General features: G+C 44.8%; 1 protein-coding gene across 5 annotated transcripts in view; it reads right to left on the bottom strand.

Moving 5' to 3' along the window:
• Positions 1 to 7,043: 7,043 nt before the first annotated feature.
• Positions 7,044 to 20,849, bottom strand: part of YPEL2 (yippee like 2) — a 67,871-nt gene continuing 54,065 nt past the window's right edge. For 4 of the 5 annotated variants that reach the window (XM_024980450.2, XM_024980449.2, XM_059878251.1 and 1 more), the window contains 3 exons: positions 16,850 to 16,893; positions 15,728 to 15,836; positions 7,044 to 11,847 (listed from right to left, as the gene is read on the bottom strand). In XM_024980450.2, the coding sequence (XP_024836218.1) occupies positions 11,758 to 11,847; positions 15,728 to 15,836; positions 16,850 to 16,893 (243 nt within the window). In that variant the 3' untranslated portion in view covers positions 7,044 to 11,757. The remainder of the gene's footprint in view (positions 11,848 to 15,727; positions 15,837 to 16,849; positions 16,894 to 20,849) is intronic. The other variant, NM_001079510.2, reaches the window with a different exon arrangement.

Raw genomic sequence — 20,849 nt, 5'->3', positions numbered from 1 at the left:
TCCCTGGCGGTCCAGTGGTCAGGATTTGGCAATTCCACTTCCTAGGGCCTGGCTTCAGTCCCTGGTCAGAGCGCTAAGATCCCACAAGCCATGTGGCATGGCCAAAAATAAATAAAAAATAAACCAACTTATCTCATTTCCCTTATTGTTTCAAATGGAATGAAGGTGAACGCTAAAGCAATCTTTCCTTTATCCACAAGCATTCAATAAGTACCACATTTCCTTTTGGGTTGGGGTTGAAAGGAATAATTCTTTTGTTAACTGACCATACCTTACATCCACACTTTTTTTTTTTTTTGGTCCACGCAGCTTGCGGTATCTCAGTTCCCCAACCAGGGATTGAACCCAAGCCACAGCAGGGAGAGCCTGGAATCCTACCCACTAGACGATCAGGAAACTCCCCACGATTATTTGTTCATCAAACGTTCACTAGTCGGCTATAAAGAGTTCGGGACTTCCCGGGTGGTCCAGTTGTTAAGACTCCACACTTCCAGTGTAGGGGGCGTGGGTTCAATCCCTGGTCAGGAAATGAAGATCCCACATGGGGAGCAGGCCAAAAAAAAAAAAACCAAAAGAGAACCTGGGTCCCTGCCCAGGAGGAAGTCCTACGAAAGGAGTCAGACAATAAACCTGGTAAGGACCAGAGAAGAGGCCTGAGTTAAGTGCTACGAGGACCTAGTGGGAGACAGGCAGCAAGGAGGCCTCTGGGAAGCCTTTCTAGAACTCTACTTTCTAGTCTAAACCAGTAACTGCTGTGGTAACTCTGACTTTTTTTCCACTGGGCAACCCTTTCTCCCCCTTGTAACACAAGCACTCCCTAAAGAGATTGAGAAAACTCCCCCAAGGGCAGGGGAATTATCCCTAAGCCTGGCTCAAAAAGACTTATTGAAAGAATGGGTAAATTACTGTCCTTGGGGATAATTGCCCAAATATACAGAAATGAATAATTGCCAAATATACAGAAATGAATAAAATATGTTCAGAAAGTGCATGCAAAGAAAAAGGAAAATTATAAACCAGCCTACCAGTAATCCTTGTCATTTGGCCATTGGAGCACATGCATTTTTCCACTTTGAATAACACACAGCCATGCTCTGCCTTTACTACTATTCAAGCAACAATAACCAACATTACACCAGCTTCCCTGGTGGCTCAGTCAGTAAAGAATCCACCTGCATTGCAGGAGACCTGAGTTCGATCCCTGGCTCAAGAAGATCCCCTGGAGAAGGAAATGGCAACCCACTCCAGTATTCTTGCCTGGAAAATTCCAAGGACAGAGGAGCCTGGTGGGCTACACTCCAAGGGGTAGCAAAAGTCAGATATGACTTAGGGACTAAAACCACCCATCCAACCAACATTTCTTTAGCTTTAGGGGTGCCAGGCACTTGAGATACATTATCTCTCTTAGTCCTTACAACAACCTTCTTTTACAGATAAGTCAACTAAGCCTCAAAAGGTAACCAATCCAAGGTCACACAGCTGCTAATCAGAGCCTGGAAGCCTGCTTTTTAATCCCCAAATGCCTGGTAGTCTTATGCCCACAGGCAGAAAAGATCTTTACAGGCTTTCTAATGTTGAGTTCTGCCTGCCTTATCTGCTTTTACAAGTAAGTCTCCCTTAGGCTAAATCTAGCTCTACCCAAGGCAAGATGAAATATCTGATGTATAGGACACAACAGGTCCAAACCAGTTAGCTCAGTGATAACTCTAACCTTTTCTTTGCAAGTCTTGTTCCTGTGCTCAGCCGTGTCCAACTCTGTGCAACCCCATGGACTGTAGCCCGCCAGGCTCCTCTGTCCATGGAATTTTCTAAGCAAGATTACTGGAGTGGGGTGCCATTTCCTACTCCAGGGGATCTTCCCAAGATGACTCCCTAACTCCCCCTGGTTAAACAGAAACTTCCAGAGTTCCCTCCTATAGCCAGGGCTCCAGAAGGTCAGTGATGCTTCCTTTTTTCAATTTCTCTCCCTGATGTGGTTAACATTCTCTCTGGTACTATTTCTTTATAATATCATTGAGAAATAAGAACAGAATGAAACCTAAGCCCTGGGCATGTCTCATCACCATGGAAACAACTTCAAGCCTGAGTGCCTCCAGGAGATATGGGTACTGTTCATCCAATGGGTGTGGAAATAAGGCTCTTGGAACTAGATAAAGTTCAAACAAGCCCCTGTTGGCCTAGTGGCAGTTTTGGTAATAAAGACCATATTCAACATAGGATTGTATCAGCAGCCACATTATCAACCTATATCCTCCATTCCTGACACTGTGCTGGTTTGGTACAGAACATACCAACCAAATGAACATCAGCTCAAATTATCCTTCTTTTGTGAAGGGATGTTTGAAACTCTATTAAGGTGGCTCAAAGACTGTGGTAGGAGAAAAAAAAATGTAAACAGCAAAAAAAATTTCAAGAACATTCTGTAGATGATTTTTTGCTTCTGGGAATGGGAAACCAGTTTTCCCAAGAGACTCCATTATTAAAGTCATAAATAAAACATCCCTGATTCAACTGCTTGTTCGGTGGCTGTGCTCTGGAAAAGTGGCTCAGAATCAGAGGAGGCTGGGGAGGCGAGCCCGTTTGAGAACATCTTGCTTCCCCCACAAGCTGACCGCTCATCAGTCTCGGGTGTAAGGATAACGAGCGAATTTTGCTGTATGGAAGATGACCAAAGATGGGTACATTTCAAACAGGATCCTAAAATGCAAGGATGCTTTCCTAGCTGACACCCTTTCTTTTTTAAAGGTACACACTCTCCTCTCGAAGTAAAAGTAAGTAGTGTGGTGCAGGGACTCCTAGTCTGATTGCCTAGGTCTTCTGGGTTCCAGCTCCAGTTCTGGCTACATACCAGGCCCGTGATCAAGTGTAGGTTACTTAACCTCCCTGAGCTCCAGCCTCCTTGGTAGAGATGGGAAGGATGACTGTTGAACCTTAAGTATCCTATGTGCTGGGACTTCCCAGGCAGTCCAATGGTTAAGACTTGGCCCTTGCAATGCAGGGGGCACGGGTTTGAACCCTGGTTGAAGAATGATGATTTTGAATGCTGAGATAATATCAGGGCCAATAATAATAATAATAATCCCATGTGCTAGTGGTACCCATCACAGTGAGTTTCAATTACTCAGCAAATAAAGGGCAAGTGACACCTGCTAAGGCCCACTTGGTCTGGGCAAAGTGCTGAGCACTTTATGGCTGTTATTGATTCCTACAATAACTTATGCTTTCTGGTAGCCCCAACTTACAAACAATGGAAACTAGTCCTGAGAATTTCAGTGACTTCCTCGAAGTGATCAATGCATGTCCAACTCTTGAGACCCTATGGACTGTAGCCTGCCAGGCTCTTCTGTCCATGGAATTTTCCAGGTAAGAATACTGAAGTGTGTTGCCATTTCCTTCTTCAGGGGATCTTCCCGACCCAGGGACCAGACCTGGGCCTCCTACATTGCAGGTCAATTCTTTACCAAGTGAGCCATCGGGGAAGCTATAAGCACGCAGTCAGGCTTCAAACCCCCATCTGTCCAACTCCAAAGTAACCTTCTTTTTATTTGACCTTGCTAATATCTCAGCTTGGGAGAAATCATTAATATGATTTTAATTCGAAATAAATATAACTCGATAGATCGGTCATAGTTTTCAAATGATTTGCTCAGGCCTTGAAAAATTCAGCTTCTCTAGCTATCCTGTCTCTCATTAAAATGATCCCACATCACTTGGGAATTAGAAGAATCTTCATGCAACATGAACTTTTAATCTTTGGCTTGTTCAAACAGGCCTGGAGCATCGCCCCCTATGGCTCCAAAGAAATATCATGTGTTAGGACACTTTAGTCATATCCAGATGGATAAGTTTTGGGGTTTCTATCTTTCAGTCTGAACTGAAAGTAATACTTTTTTTTCCCCTCAAAAGAAATAAGTCATAGTACTGAAATCAATAGTCATGAAATCCTGTGGAATAAAGGTTTAACAAACTATGCTTCCTCAGTTCTAAGCTCTTGGCTTCTAATGGAAAAGCCAGGGTTTCCATTTCATGAAAATAGAATAAAATATAAGAGAACAAAATAACATGACATTTTGGGTGTGCTTAGTCAGACCTGCCAGAGAGTTTCCGATTTGGTAGTTATTCCTTTTTCCTGAATGGCAGGCTGGACCAGATATGGTGTGGACTTCAGAATCAGAACAACAGTTCAGAGCTCTTCCATGTATATATTTATGCTCACTGAACCTCAGTTTTTCCCTCTGTAAAACGGGGAAGCTTCATGGGATTGTTGTGAAATTAAACAAAAAATATAAAGAGCAAAATACAGTAGTCCTTTTTTCCCTACTCCAAATTCAAAACGGACTTAAGCAGCCTGTAATGATAACAGTTATTTTAATATCATTGACTCCTCCCTGGATTCCTTTTTTTATGAAGGGAAACCAGTATTTGAAACCAGGTGCTCTAATTCCAGGACTTGCCCTGTGCCCTGCTCTAGAACACAGCCATTTACTGGGTTCAGATGAAAGGATTTATGAGCAATTGCTTCTGCAGGAAACAGCTGCCTGAGGGTCGTGGTCCCTGTGGCTAGGTATTTGGCCAACGGTAGGGAAAGCCATGCATAATCCTTTGTTCTCACTCAACACAATTAGTAGCCCTGCTCTTCTCCTCCCTGGGGTTAGTTTCCTGACCAGACTAGGTACATAATAGATGCCCCCAAAGTGCCTGCTGAATAAATAAATGCAAGTTAAAAAACTGATTGCTCATGGTGTAACAATTTATGGAACATTTAATACTAACCTCCATTCTTCTCTTATGGAAATAAACATGTTAAAGAGATTAAAAAAAAAAAACACAAACCTGTTAATTCTCCACATTAATTCAGTGTTCACCAAGCACTTATTAAGGACCTCCTATTAATCAAAGGGCCAAGGATTACATATGTAATTCATTACTGAGTATTAAAGAAGCAACAAAGCTCAGCTTATATTCAGCTGTGGAATACACAATACTTTTCAGGTAGAATTTAGCTTTGTGGCTTTGTTTGCACTGCTTTTCTAATTTGCATTCCTCAGTCCTTATTTATTAAACAGTCATGGTGGGCAGACTGGGCAAGTGTCCTGTGAACCACGCTAGAATGAGGGCAGGAGAAGACAGAGGCTAACATTTGGGACACGGTGTAGGGAACCAAGAGCATAAGGTCAGATGGGCTACAATTCCTCACCCTGTCATGAGAAACCTCGGTTTCCTCATCTACAAAACGAGAATGATCATTTGCCCTGCTCTCCCACGAACTCCTAGGATGATATGAGGAAGCACTTCCTTGTGAACATCCTACGTTGAGGTCATGTAAGCAAAGAGCCCAACACAGGCTCTCACGCAAACCAGGCACTCCATGAATATCTCTGTTTCCCCTCTTTCTTCGGGAGGCGTCCCTGGTGACTCAGTGGTAAACAGTCCCGCCAATGCAGGAGATGCGGGTTCAGATCCCTGGGTCAGGAAGATCCCCTGGAGAAGGAAATGGCACTCTCACTCACTGAACAAATAGTAAATATCTATTCAGTTCTAGGCGGCTTCCCTGGTAGCTCAGACTGTAAAAGTGTCTGCCTACAATGTGGGAGACCTGGGTTCGATCCCTGGGTCTGGACGATCACCTGGAGAAGGAAATGGCAACTCACTCCAGTGTTCTTGCCTGGGAAATGCCATGGACGGAGGAGCCTGGTGGGCTACAGTCTATGGGGTTGCAAAGAGTTGGACATGACTTAGTGACCAAACAACAACAATCCCTTCTTCCAGCCTGATCTCCTGGACAGCTGCCGTGGTTTGAGTCTGGTCCTCTCCTGCACATGTTATCTTTTCTCCCCTCCTGGCTGCCAAAGGCAAACACAAATGAAATGGTAACAGGGTAGCCACTGAAGCAAAACAGGTCACAGGAAGGAGATAATGCATTCAAGGACAAATAAAAGTCAACTGTAGCTGGGGCCAGAATGGGTAAGAAGTCCAGGAAAGTAGAGATGGTATCTCCTATTTTAATAGGGAATAGGCTTTTAAAATATTATGACCAACGTGAAAACATACAACACATATATTTGTGTGGCTCTAATATCCTCTTTGCTGTTTAGGTTGCTTGCACAAGGTGGGGACTCTGTAAGTTGTGGATGCAACCTTCTGAAAAAATGCTTTAAAATATAGAATAAACTGATGATGTTTAGGTAAAAATAGCCTTGTTAAAACTGTACTTATAATGAATGGCTATGCAAGGCTGTGTGTGCATATAGACAAGACTAGAGGGAAAGGTATTTGGGAAATAAACAGCTGCAATGTTAGGATGGTTGAATCGTCTCACCCAGTCCCTAGAACTGAATGTGAAAGTGAGGTTGCTCAGTCGTGTCCGACTCTTTTCGATCCCATGGACTGTAGCCTGCAAGGCTCCTCTGTCCATGGGATTCTCCAGGCAAGAATATTGGAGTGGGCTGCCATTTCCTTCTCCAGGGGATCGTCCCGACCCAGGGATCGAACCCAGTCTCCCACATTGTAGGCAGACACTTTTACAGTCTGAGCTACCAGGGAAGCCGCCTAGAACTGAATAGATATTTACTATTTGTTCAGTGAGTGAGAAGACTTGCTTTTCCATATATTGTATCTATGCTTATTTCCTTTTGTTAGTCAACCATTCAGAGGTAATGTTGCCTCTTTTTGACATTATTTTATTGATTCACCTGCTTTTTTTCCCCTTGGCCTAATGCAATTCTATCTCCACAGAAAATTGGTGTAAACAGAAAAGGTTGCAGAGACTAACAAGGGGCTTAGTAGACAGAAATGATAAAGGTCACTCCTGCATTTCTGATCTCCAAAACCAGGGGACGTGTTTATAGATAAGCAGGAGACCTGAGTTTTATTCATTAATCAGCCAAGTGTCCTTAGAGAAAATAACCCCCTAGGGCCTCAGTTGACAGATCTGTGAATGGGCTTAGACAGATGGCCTCCTTCTGACCTTTCAGTTAACTTTTATGTGTTAAAATGTCGAGATAAAACATGCTGGGTCAATTAAGACAGAGGAGCCCTGCAAATAATTCATATTTGAAAACTTTATTTTCTCAAATGAGCACCAACACAGATTGGAAATATGACAGAAACAATGCACTTTTCTCTAATACTGAATCACTATGTACAAATACAGGAAATGGTGAAGACAAATTACTTGAAAATAATTTTGTTATTGAAGCAAAGTGACCTGAAAATGCCACTAAAAAAAAAATAATAATAAAGATAAAAGAAAAACAAAACCCAACAAATACAGTTTGTAAACACAAGCATAAATAGGCAGAGTCTGTATTGAAAGATAGTCTCTGCAGGTTGGAAAAGGGAACTGACTCTCACTTTCACCCAAATGTTATACAAAAACATACGGGCAGGTAGAATTTGATACTATGAGAACGGCTTGTTTCTTCTTGGCTTTATCTTTCACTGCTGGCTGATTTCATGACGTTATCTTAATTTTAAATATTAAATATTAATATATCTCTTTCCTCGACCTAGACCACTAGCATGTTTTCTCATTTGAGGCAGACTCATTTTTTAAAAAAATATCTAAGTTGATTGTGTTCAATATTTGATTTCCCAGCCTCTTCCTGAACCTGAGGCAATGTGACCTTAAAAAAAAAAAAAAGCTATTTACCTACAAAATATGTGTATTATTTTATTGACATTCTTTTCAACCCAAACCGGTTTAATGTTTAACATGATGTGGCTTCCACAACAACTGGAGCCCCGGGTCCATGATGAGTTCCCTCACCTCTCAGTGAGGGACACAGCTGTGACTGCTGGGTCTTCACAAACAACAGATTTCCTTTACAGTCTGTAAAAGCTGAGCACACAAAGACGAAGGAGCAAACTCGCAACAGCTCCGTGCTCGGGGAAACAAACTCCTCGAGGGTTGTGCTGCTGGTCCACTCGGAAACAAAACCAGCAGAAAGAAAGAGAAGAAAAATCTTATGTGCCCAAGGTGTAAACTGTAGGTATAGTGTCCCCCCAAAAAACGAAAACCGCAGGCACGATGCAAAGTGCTTTACACACACACACACACACACACACACACACACACGCACACGTGGGCGCACACACACACACACAAACAATTAAAAACAAGACTCCAATCTGTTGGAAATTCTTCCAACAAGAGGAATCGCTCTAAGTTGTTACTAAATTTATTTGATTTATTTTCTTTTCTGGCCAATAGCGGTACAAGAAAATATTTCAATTCTCAACCTGGTAATGAATGTACTGCAGAGTCTGTTCCATTGGGAAGAAATACAGAGACATTGCTTCATTTATTGCCTCTGTCCAAACTAAAGTGATGGAGATCTTTTTTTTTTTCCTTTCCTTTTCTTTTGCAAGAGTATACTGGTGATCACTGTTTCCCTTAAAATATACTTCAAGAAATGCAGAGGAAACTAGAGAATTTAAAAATGAAAATAAAAAGTGCTCTCAGGGGATCTGAGAAAACAGCACCAAATATATTATTTAAAAAATTAAATATTATTTACAAAAGTATATTTCACAAGCAACTGTTTCTTATATATCCTCTTGAAAATCTTTTTATAAAGGGGACACCTGTCTTTGACACACTGATCCACCAGTAAAGATTGACTCTATCCTATCTCCGTCATCTTGTTGTCCGGGGAATTGGGCAGGCCCAGCTGACGTTCCGTGGACACTGAGCTTGGCTGGATTGGATACACGTCAAATCAACCCACCAGTGGCCTGAGACTAATATCCCAGCAGGCTGGGTGTAATCCAGGGCCGCCCACGCCATATGACCTGGGGAGGCACGAGGGAGATGGAACTAGAATCTGCCGGCTGGACTTCAGCTGAAAAGGAAGACAGCTGCTGGCTGAGGTCTAGCACGTCATGCCTTTTTCCTTTCCCCTTCTCCCTTTCCCTACTCCGGGCACCCCACCTAAGCCTTACCATCGAACTCCAGTTCCCCAAACCCACCAGGGGTGAACGGATGAGGTCTTTGGTTATGCTCTGAGTCCATAATTTGGTGAGGAAATTAAAAAATGAGCCGACTGAGGCATCTCCCTCACTCAGCTGCGGTCTCTCGGATACTGCCAGACATTAGTAGACAAGCCATGAACGGAGCTCACGTTATAAGAAGCACTTTCGGTTCTTCTTAGGGAAAGCCTAATGAGTTGGTTCTTTCTTACCCTTGTCATTATGGAAAAACCAGCATTTTGTGCAGCTCTCTTGCACCATGTGCCCACTGGATGCTCAATGGATAGTAATTTAAATTAAAGCAAAACAAAACACCAAAACCCGGGTCTAACTGGAGCCTGCTCTGATCCATGCAAGAGTTAGAGGCCCCATCCCCAAAGACGACCAGTGGCACTTCAGTCTCCTCTGCCCCTTGAACACTCTAGGGCACCTCACATCCAATTCCTATATGACCATGCTCGGTTTTTACACACCTACATGTTCCCCCCACCCTGACCCTGCCTGTTTTCTTTTCCTGGAAAGGATTATCAATAGCCAGGACATTCCCTGAGTAAAGGGGCTAATCAAAACACAGAAATGAGAGCCACTACCTTCAGCAGGGATGCAGAGGGGAATTTATGATTTCTGGGCTGGCAAACCAGCTTAGGAATGTGAAAGTTGAAAATGATTTTTTTTTTTAATCGAGATCTTGGGCCTGGGAGCCAGAGGAACTGTTTTCTCTGGGATTGGAAATGAAAGACTTCTGAATCTCAGTCTGCTTTTTAGTAATGTGGAGAGAACAACTTAATCTCCCAGGGTTGCTAAAGCACCAAACGACGTGGGCCAAGAAGCTTTTGGGAACAAAATTTGCTTTTGCAGAACCCTCTTTGTTTCACGGAGGCTGTCTGCTGCTAAACGCAGGGCTACCTGGCTTCCCGTTAGCTCTCCACCCAGGACTGCCAGGGCAGGACCATGAGCATCTCAGGCCCTGTGCTCCACCAGCAGCCCACAGAGACGCAAAAAGGCATTTCCATGACAGACTCACCCTCTCTGGGAATCTGGTTCCATTTTGAAAACGTCCCGGGTTGGCTGCTTTAATCTTGCTTAACAATTTTACAGGTTCTCGTCTCCTTCAACTCACTCTTTTGTGACTTTTAAGGTGAATTTTCCTATAGGATCAGCCTACTGGGAGAATGAGATGCTGAGAATTACCTAACATAACCTACACATATCTTAGCAATGATAATATTTTCAGTCTAAGCAATGAAATTATCTCAGTTAAATGAGTTTCGGTCATGCACTGCGTACTGGCTAAATTGCTGGAGAACAGACTTCACAGTGTTGATTAAATGCAACAAACTCTTCTCTCATGAGCCTCACAGAGATGCGTTCCCCACTTCCCTAATATAATGAGCTTTGGATGGGGAGGTCGGGGGTGGGGTGTAACACTGGAATTTATAACTTGCCGTCTGACATCAAATTGAAGACTTTCCCGTTGCTGGATCACACAGACAGATTTCTCTCCACACAAAAACATTCAAGTACAAAGAGAAGAAGCTAGGGGCATGAGGAATCTGTCAGCCAGGTCATCACTAAACTCGAAGGCTTGGGACTTTGTTTTCCGCAACTACAATGATAGAACTGGAGGAAAACACCCAAAAACTCATACGCGTAAAGAACTGCTGTTCTCAGTGAAGCCAATGCATACCAAAAAAAAAAAAAGATGCACTTAACCTGTAACAGTTCAAACCTAAACTATTCCAGGCTCTGCCCCACCCACCCCCTCTTCCTTGCCACAGTGCTCTTCTCTTATGAAGGTTCAGAAAAAAAGGTCAGTCGGAATTGCTAACTGGTTCTACTTTTTTATTTTCTCTGGCCCAAGATCAAGGCCATTTCTGCAAGAGCTCCCCAACTGCACCTCCCTCCCCTGTGTTCCCTGTTATCCTCAATCATTGATTCTTTTTTTACTTGATTGCTGGTCAAAGCCTTTGGGATATTTGCATCTCGCGCACATTGCAAATGACAGTCCCCTCTCCTGTCACCTACAGTGGCTGAAGAGGCAGAGATCACCCAGAGGAGCAGTGAGGCGTCAGTCATCAAAACCTTCTGGGCTTTTCCCAAGTCATCCCCTGCTGCCAGGACACACTCCCCCAACCCCCACCAGCTCGGCCCGGGAGAACCAGGCCGGCCCCCTGCCCCGCCAGCGAAGACGAGGGGCCACCCTTCTTGTGTTCTCATTGGCTAATCTGGCACATTTGGTGGCAGGAACAGAAGCTTCTGATCAGAGAGAATGCAGTCATGAGGTATTTTTTTTTCCTCTTTGTCCTCTTAGACAAGTCGATTATTTCAAGCCTAAGTTCCCAGGTCTCCAGGAGCAGCACAAGTCTGTTCCTACCTCTCCCCTCCCGTCCCCTGCCCACCCGGGACCCTCACACCCCCGGGCTGGGCCACTGTACTCCTGCCCAGCGGCCTTCGGGCAGCTCTTCAAGGGCCCTGGGGCCTTCGTCAAAGTGGGCTGCCGCCATGCGGGCAGGCGTCTGTTCCTTTCGTTGTTTTGTTTTTTTCAGCCAACACTAGAACAGAGAGAGAAGCCAGGATCAACTCACAAACAGATACAAAGCAAAGAGACAGAGAGACAGCGGTTTAGAGGCCGGTCACCAGAAAGATGGCGTCAGGGTGGGAGAATGCCCCAGATGGCAAGGCCCCTAAATGGATGGAACCACGTGTTCAGTCACTCTCTCACGCTTGGGTAGAATGTTCGGTTGGATGGCATTCACGTGGACGCTGGGTTGGCTGGATGCTCTCCCATCAGTCCCAGCCATTGTCCTTGATCATGTGTGCTAGCTCAATGATGTATTTGCCTTCTTTATATTTCTGGCTGCTTTCAAAGGCGTGTTCCTACGGAAACACAAAGGAAGAGAAGACATGGAATGACCAAAGATGCGCAGGTGACTTCTGGCATACCAGAGCAAAGGCAGGGCCAATGACAGGCCTCGGGGCCTCTCAAGTCTGACCCCAGCCTCACCCAGACTCACTGAGAAGGCCCACTGCTCAAGCACGCCATGTCCCCTTGGCTTAACTGCAGGACTGAGGCATCACCAGGGCTTTCTCCATATTTACAAAAAATTTAAATGTTTTTAAATTTAAGTATTCTAAATATTTTCTCAGTATTTGCAGTAGAGTTCCTTTAGCATCTTTGCTCAAACGTCATCATTGCAGTAAGGTCTTTATTGAAAACCACAACCTCCCCTGCAGCCACCTCCCTTGCCCTCTGTCGCTTCCTGCTTTACTTTTCTCCACAGCACTTAACCACATTCAAACATACAGCATAACTTGTATCTATTTTGTGTCTTTCCGTCTTGTTCATTGTATATCTATTTTGTCTTTTGTCTGCCTTGGTTTTTGATGTTAACCAGAAATCTGTCCTATGGAGGTATCCATAGAATTTCTGTGCCAAATTTTTATTATTTTGGGGGGCTGTGCCAAGCAGCTTCCGGAATCTTAGTTCCCCGACCAGGGATTGAACCTGGGCCCTCAGCAGTGAGACCACAGAATTCTAACCCCTGGACTGCCAGGGAATGCCCACTGTGCCATTATTTTAAACCGTGCTTGTTAGGCTGAGAGAAGAGACATTGGGGGAGAGGAACAAAGTGTACTGTATTGCCAAACAGGTCTCTCTTTTATTTCTTATCTTGCTATTTCCATGTCAGATGGGTTAAGTTTGTTTTTCCATCATTGCCTTTCTCTAGGGAGAAAGGAGCTGTATGAACTGCAGGCTGAAGGACCTGCCGGCCCTTGAGCCCCACTCAGCTGCGAGGCCTCCAGAGGACAAACCCAGCACAAAGCAGCTGGGAGGTGCCCATCTGAAACAGTGCCACAGGCTCTCCCAGCTAACAAGCCCCACAGAAATAAGTCCTGCATCAGTGTGGCAGCAAGGTGATATTCTATTTGCAGGTACAGATACAGAAAGCCATCTTGGTGTGTCATCTAAAAAACAGTGGGTGTCAGGGTCATCAGATGGCAAAGCTCAATGGGCAGAACAGTGGAAAAACTCTCCCTTCTGAGCCCCCCAGATCGGGAAGGAGCTAAATCTTACTGCTGATAGGTGCTGGGCAGCATCTGTATGAACTGTATCTTCTGTTCTAGAGCTCAGGGGCTCTGGGTCTCAGAATGCAAGTTCAGACTTGAGTCTCTCATTCAGAGAGGAGTCATTCCCCGTAGCAGAGAGGGGAGGGGCGCCAAGAGAAAGTGCAAACACACACACACACACACACACACACACAAGAGCTGTGGGCTCAGCAGTAATTTCCCTGACACCTCATTATTCCCCAGCTCCGTCTGCGTGAGTGCGATGTGTACACAACAGAGGAATACGGTTTAGGAACAAGACCTGTTGTTCCATGGTAGTGTGTTCAGAATACAGGGGGAGGAAAAAAGTAAAACTAGGAAAGTGACAGTGTGTCCCTATTTAAAAAAACAGAGAGAGAGAGGGAAAAGAAAGCCAATACGCCCACCCCTCAAGCCTCAAGGCACTTGCAAAATGTCACAAGTGGACTCTAGGAGACAGAGCCCTGGATCTGGAATTGACACAAACATCGCAGATTAAACCCTGCTCCTACTGCTTCCCAGCATCAAAAGCATCATTTAAGCACCTGACTTCCATTAATAGTTTGCAAAATTATAAACTTTCCATTTACAAAGTTGGGATAATTACAGGGTCATCGTAAGGGTCAGAAGGAATAATAGAATGAAAGGTTGGAGCACTGGGGTTTGTGAGAGGGGATCAGGGAATGTTTGGGGAGACGGATGTTTCTCTGTTGTCCTGTCCAGCTGTTTGATCTTCACTTGTGGCTTTCCTCCCAAGTATCATGACTATAAGCATCCTGAGAGCAAGAACTGTCTCTCGTCCACTTTTGTATCCAACACAAAGGCTCTTAATAAATAAAGCTTTGTCAAAGGACTGGATTTTTTTTTTTTTTTTTTGGCCACTCTGTGTGGCCTGTGGGATCTTAGTTCCCCAAATAGAGATCCAACCTGTGTCCCCTGCATTGCAAGGTGGATTCTTAACTGCTTAACCGCTGGTCTGCCAGGGAAGTCCCCAGGACTTAATCATTTTACCCGAAGTAAGGAGCCAAGCCGGCCAACTCAGGATTATTTTCTGTCTATGATCCAGCACAACTTCAAGGAATAAGATAATCAAGAAGCTGGGAAACAAAGAAGGGGCAGAACATTTCTGGGTAATCAAAACCAGAACTGATGCCCCAAGACCACACAGTGGGGACCAGTGGCCACATGGGAATCAGAACGGCCCTTTCTCCCAGATGAACCTGTGGCTAAACCTTCTCAGCATTGTGAAACACAGCATCTAGGTTTTTCTGTTCTCATTCTGAACATTCCAAGGAAGACATGAAAGACAGACTCTAAAGGCTGTGCTCCTTCCCTGGACTCTACCTGCTGCAGCTTTTATGCTCTGAGTATTTTTAAACTTTATTTCAACAGAATCATACTTTCATGGCTGGCTTCTCTTGCTCGATATCTTTTTTTTCACACAGACTCATATTTTTAGAGCAGTTTTAGACTCATCGAAAAAAGGAGCAAAAGACACAGATTTCCCCTATGCTCCCTGCTCCCACATATGCAGAAGCTCCTCCACCAGCAAAGTCCTGCAGAGTGGTGTCTTTGCTGCCATCAACAAACCTACATGACACATCCTTATCACTCTCCAGGAGGTTCTGACTGCTCCTTCAGGCTCCTCCCCAAGCAGGTCCTACGAGCCAGCCCCACACCGACCCTCTGCAACAACATGGAATAAAGTTCTCTCCCAGAAACAGGAAGACTGACTTTTCAACATCCCCACAATGACAGAGAGGGGAGAGAAAAGCACTGTGAAAAGATCTACCGATAATAATAGCAGCAACAACAATAATAATACAAGTTGACTCTCACTGAACACACATACCTCCTCTCACCCTGGCAAGGCTCTGAGCACTCTCCTAGCTGCCAAGGAGACGTTACAAGTATCTGTCGAGGGACTCCCCTGGCAGTCTAGTGGTTAAGACTGCACTTCCAGTGCAAGGAGTGTGGGTTCAATCCCTGGTCAGGGAACTAAGATTCCACATGCTGCATGGCATGGTCAAAAAATAAAAATAAATAAAAATTATTACCCTGCCTAAGCCTCAGTTTCCTCATCTGTAAACTAGGGATTAAATTATGGCTCACACACTAAGGATTCTGTGAAGAGTAAATAAAATCACGTATGCCTGGAACACGCGGTCAGGAGGTGTTACGTGCCATTGTTACTACTACTACTATTACTACTGGGCTTCCCTGGAGGCTCAGAGGGTAGAGCGTCTGCCTGCAATGCGGGACAGCCGGGTTCGATCCCTGAGTCAGGAAGATGCCCTGGAGAAGGAAATGGCAACCCACTCCAGTACTCTTGCCTGGAAAATTCCATGGACTGAGGAGCCTGGTAGGCTACAGTCCATGGGGTCGCAAAGAGTCGGACACGACTGAGCAACTTCACTTTTCACTATTGCACTGAGAGGGCGAGTGACTGTGTGTCCGTGTGTCAGGAGCAGGTGAAGGATTGAGTAGGAAGAGTGGACTATCAATGCAAAGAGGATGCTTGGATGCCAGGAACTGCTCTTTGAACTCGGTTTCCCATGCTCATTGCAGACAAGCCCACAAGGCCGGGGAAGCAAGTGGGAGAATGCATTCCAGTGACTCTCATTAGTTTCTTCACAGCGCGCTCTCCACCCACAGACCCCTCGGTACTTACATATTTCCAGCCCAGGGTGGTTTTGCAGTTTTCACAGTAAATGTCTGCGACGGCGTGCAGTCCTGTGAGCAACACTCGCTCTTCTGCCGGCCCGCAGCCCACGTTAACTCTGTGCCGGGGACGGGGAGAGAGAGAGCGGGGAGTCAGGCAAATGCCCATCGGTTGTTGAAGCTGAACTCCCAGCAAAAGATTAACTGAAGAAGGCTGCCCAAAGGAAGCTAACGCTAAGCGCATCATCTCTAACTGAAACTAGAAGCAACCTCAAAGGCAGCCACATGGACACATCTCCATTGAGCTATCTGTCAGATCTGAAAGTTCTGATTCTGTGAGTCAACTCAAAATAGTCTTTATGGTTGAGACTTTGCTTGGAATTTTTCTTTTTTCAGAGCTTTCCTTAACAAGTGCTTTTAGGCTTGTGATTTAAGGGGACAAACTGACAATCACACTGAAGCCCACAGCCATAAGCACAGGTCCTCAGAACTTCCTGAGGACAGACTGTGGCCGAAGAGTCAATCATGACAGCAGAGTCCTGTCCTCATCACAGGGACGGGTGAGCCCCATCTATCAGCTCTCTAGACTCCTACATGGAGCTCCTATTATTTCAAGCTGGACATGCTAGATTTCCACTTTCACAGTTCATCAGGCTTGCCTTCCCAGAGAAAGCTGTAAATGCTGCTGAGGGCTGTGGCAGACCATACGAGGGGATGGAGGCTCTTAGCTCACTCCACTTTACAAAGCCTCCTCCAGCCTCAGTCCTCCAGTGGATCCCGGGGTCTTCTGTTCATCCTCCTTTCTGCTTCGGAGACACGTCTCAGGTCTAGTTCTGAGACCTTTGTGGTCAGGCTTCAGGAGAAGCACTCCAGCTTCTTTGCTAGGAGACTACAGCTCTCTGTGCTTACTGGAGTACTGCCTACATTATTTTTAGCCTAAGATGATGCCCCCCCACCAAATTCCCCAAGGATGACTGGCTAACATGTGTGGTAAATAATGTTCCATGGGGTTCTGTGTGTGTGTGTGTGTCAGAGAGGACAGGTTCCATTGTGTAATCATCACAGAGTGTTGCTTTTCCCCATCCCTCAAAATTTGCACCGAACAATGGATGTACCATTCAGAGACACTCACACTGAGTTAAAGAGGTATGCTCGTCCTTGACTTCCTTGGAACGACTGAAATGCAAGAAGACAAATCGATGGTTAGAGATCCATTTCACCCACCCAGGGCGGGGAACCAGCCCCAAAGCACAACAATCATGACCTTGCGGGACTGACACAGCTAAAAGGGAGCAGTGAGCCAGTTAACTGTCCAGCTGGCAGATGGCATGGTGGGAGGAGGAGGAGGCAGAGTAAACAGAGGTACGGAACCCGGGGCACCCACACTTGGATTGGCAAGAAGACAGTATTAATCCACATTGGCCTTTCCTGGACCCATATGATTTTGGCCATCTGTGCTGCCCACAGTTTTCCTCGAGTCGGCCAGGGCACGGTCACAGGCACGAGTACCTCTCCAGGCCCTCTTGGTACAACCCTCAGGAGACAGCAAAGAATCCCCAAGGTAAGAATGAACCACCAAACCCACACTTCTCACTGGTCTTACTTTTTTGGAGATCCTAATTGCTCGAACCGTCACTGTCTTCCTAATTGGCAGCACGAGGACTTTCCTGGTGGCCCAGTGGTTAAGAATCCACCTTTCAATGCAGGGCACACAGGTTCGGTCCCTGGCTGGGGAACTAAGATCCCACACGCTGTGCAGCCAAACAAACAAACAGAAAAACCTGCAGTGCGGGAGTTCTCTCTTTTTGAGGTGCAGGCAACTTGATCTCCAGGTCACAGGAATACCCACTAGAGGGTAATCCCACTTTAGGAGCTTCTTTCTTCTGGCTGGAGGATGGCAGGGACTGGGAGAAACTGGAGCCTGAAAGCTCACAGTGCGATACTTCCACTAACACGGGCCCTGTCCATGTTTTCCTCCTCTGGTCGCACTGGAATGTCTGGCTGACATGAGCCAGCCATGTCCTGCACTGCTGCCTGCATTTTTAATGCGGCTTGACAACTGTACCCTGAATTAAACATTCTGCTCTCAAGACCACTTGGAAAAGAAACAACCAAACAAAATAAGGGACTCTCCCGTGACCTCTGTTATTCAGTGGCTGGAGAGATCCAGGGCTGACTGGTTAACAGATGACCAGAGGGCAGGAGAGAACCAGACAGGACACAGATCACTGCGCCCAAGACAGCTGTTGTCAGAAGCAATCAATGGACTTTAGGAATCGGGGCCGCCAGCCACAGAGAAGGGTTAAAATTCTTGACTTGTGGAAAAACTGTCTTTGGGGCAGCTGGATGGTTGGCTGCCTCCAATGTGCAAATGCACCAGAAGCCTTGGCTCCCGGGTGCAGCTCCAAGGAGCAAGCAGGTGTTTCCCAGCTGCTGCTTGGGCAAAGCCAGCTCTCTTTCCTCTGGGTCTTGAAGCATCTCTGGGGAACACATGAGCTCCAGGCTAGAATTGAGCATGAATACAAGTGTTACAGCCTTGAGACCTGGAACCTGGAAGTCCATGCCACATGTTCAGATGAGACAATGTCTCAGCGAAACAGACCATAGATTTGGCCAACCAGTTAGTTCCGTCTTGGAGCACACAGACACCCAAGCACCACCAGGATAGCAAAAGTTTCACCATCTGGTCCCACCACCCCCTGCAGTCGCTTCTCTTGCTACTCTGCCACTGTCTTTTGCTCTAGTCAGGCCAAACCATGTGCAATTCCTGGAACTTGAATTTCACCAACTTTGCCCACGATCCTCCCTAAGATGGGGAGGTTCCTTCACTTGACCAATCTCAAGCCTCAGCTTGGCCTCCTCTCTTCCGTAAGGCTTTCTCTGACCTCCCCAAGAAGAGGCACCCACTGGTACCCATGGACGGGACCCGTCTTGCTCACTGCCTGTTCCTTTTTTTCTCAGCTCTCAGCACACTTGATTTCAACTGCCTGTCTGACTAACTCCCTCACTAGACTGTGAGCTCCCTGAAGACATAAACCGTGTCTTCAATGTCTCTCTGAACCCGCAACACATAGCATGAAAAATCTGGCATCATTTACAAAATATTTATCCCATGAGTCAATTGCCTCTAACTTCCTTTAAAAAAAAAAAAAAAATTGCTGCTTCTGTGCTTTAAGACATCAATAATGAGACTGATGTTATAAAAATAGGATCTTAAACAGTAGGATCCTTGCAATTTTTTACAATGGGATAGAGTAGCCCAGAGAGGTTCATTTATACTCAAGTACTTAAAAATGTAAAGATAAAGTTATGCATTTTTCCTTCGCCAAAAAAACATTCCAAACTACCTGAACAAAAAGTTGCTGAAAAAATGCTGACTTGGCAATATTTTTTAAAAACACACACACTAAATCTGCCCCTTCAAAGTAAAGGCGACATTTTGACAGGGAATGGAAACGTAACTCCTTTTCCAAAGAAACTTGTACTACAGAGAGAACTGGTATTTAGCAATGTTTTCATTTTATATGATCTTTGTAGTTCAAAATTGAAATGTCTGTACAAAAAAACTAATTCAAAATGGAGGCTATTAAGAAAAAAAACGCAGGAGAAAATCTTTGTGACTTTGCATTAGAAAAGACTTCTTAGATACTACATCAGCAATACAATTTATAAAAGAAAAAACTGCTAGATTTCATCAAAATTTTAAATTTGTGCCCTGAAAAACACTGTTAAGAAATAAATCATAGACTGGGAGAAAATATCTACGAATTGCTTTTCTAACAAAGGATTTTTATCTAAAATATATAAAGAATTCTCAAAATTCAGTAATAAAATAAGAAATCCAATTTTAAAATGGGCAAAAGATTTGAAGAGACTTCACCAAAGATAAGCAGATGGGAACAGGCCCATGAAAAGATGCTCAACATCTCTAGCCATTCAGTTCAGTTCAGTTCAGTCACTCAGTCCTATCTGACTCTGCGACCCTATGAATTGCAGCACGCCAGGCTTCCCCGTCCATCACCAATTCCCGGAGTTCACTCAGACTCACGTCCATTGAGTCGGTGATGCCATCCAGCCATTTCATCCTCTGTTGTCCCCTTCTCCTCCTGCCCCCAATCCCTCCCAGCATCAGTCTTTTCCAATGAGTCAACTCTTCACATGAGGTGGCCAAAGTACTGTGTTTCAGCTTTAGCATCATTCCTTCCAAAGAACACCCAGGACTGATCTCCTTCAGAATGGACTGGTTGGATCTCCTTGCAGTCCAAGGGACTCTCAAGAGTCTTCTCCAACACCACAGTTGAAAAGCATCAATTCTTCAGCACTCAGCCTTCTTTATAGTCTAACTCTCACATCCGTACATGACCACTGGAAAAACCATAGCCTTGACTAGATGGACCTTTGTTGGCAAAGTAATGTCTCTGTTTTTGAGTATGCTATCTAGGTTGGGTGTTGGTCATAACCCTCCTTCCAAGGAGTAAGCGTCTTTTAATTTCATGGCTGCAGTCACCATCTGCAGTGATTTTGGAGCCCCCAAAAATAAAGCCAATGCAAACGAAAAACAACTGACATAGCCCTATTAGAATGATCCAAAAAAATTTTTTTAACTGACAAAACTAGGTGCTCTCAAGGACACTGCAAAATGGCAATGTCTGGACAGAGTTTGGCAGTTTCAATTACTCAAATGTAATGAAAACCTATGTTAATACATTTAACAACATGGATGAGCTTGAAATGCTTTAGGCTAAGAAGATCAGTGGTTGCCAGAAGTTATGGGTAAGGGGTGAGTTTGATTACAAAGGAGTAACATAGGAGATGGAATTATTTTCTCATCTTGACTTTGGTGGTGTGTAAGACTACGCATGTGTCAAAACTTATTGAATTTTTTAAAAAATTATTTTGACATACACTAAAATATACTCCTGTTGGTGAAATCCAGTAGAATCTTTGTTCCCCAATCAGGAATTGAACCCAGGCCCCTAGCAGTGAAAGTGCCAAGTCCTAACCACTGAACCACCAGGGAATTCCCACAAATATTCCATTTGAATCTACCTTTCTTTGTAAAGAAGTTTTCAGCAAGGCCAACAGTTAAAATGAAGTACTGAAGAGGACTGTCTTTAGGACACACCTCTGAA

Source organism: Bos taurus, chromosome 19 (assembly GCF_002263795.3).
Source record: "Bos taurus isolate L1 Dominette 01449 registration number 42190680 breed Hereford chromosome 19, ARS-UCD2.0, whole genome shotgun sequence".
In the NCBI taxonomy this organism is placed as follows: domain Eukaryota; kingdom Metazoa; phylum Chordata; class Mammalia; order Artiodactyla; family Bovidae; genus Bos; species Bos taurus.
The sequence above is the reverse complement of the archived record's forward strand: the minus strand, read 5'-3'. Positions and strand labels throughout refer to the sequence as shown.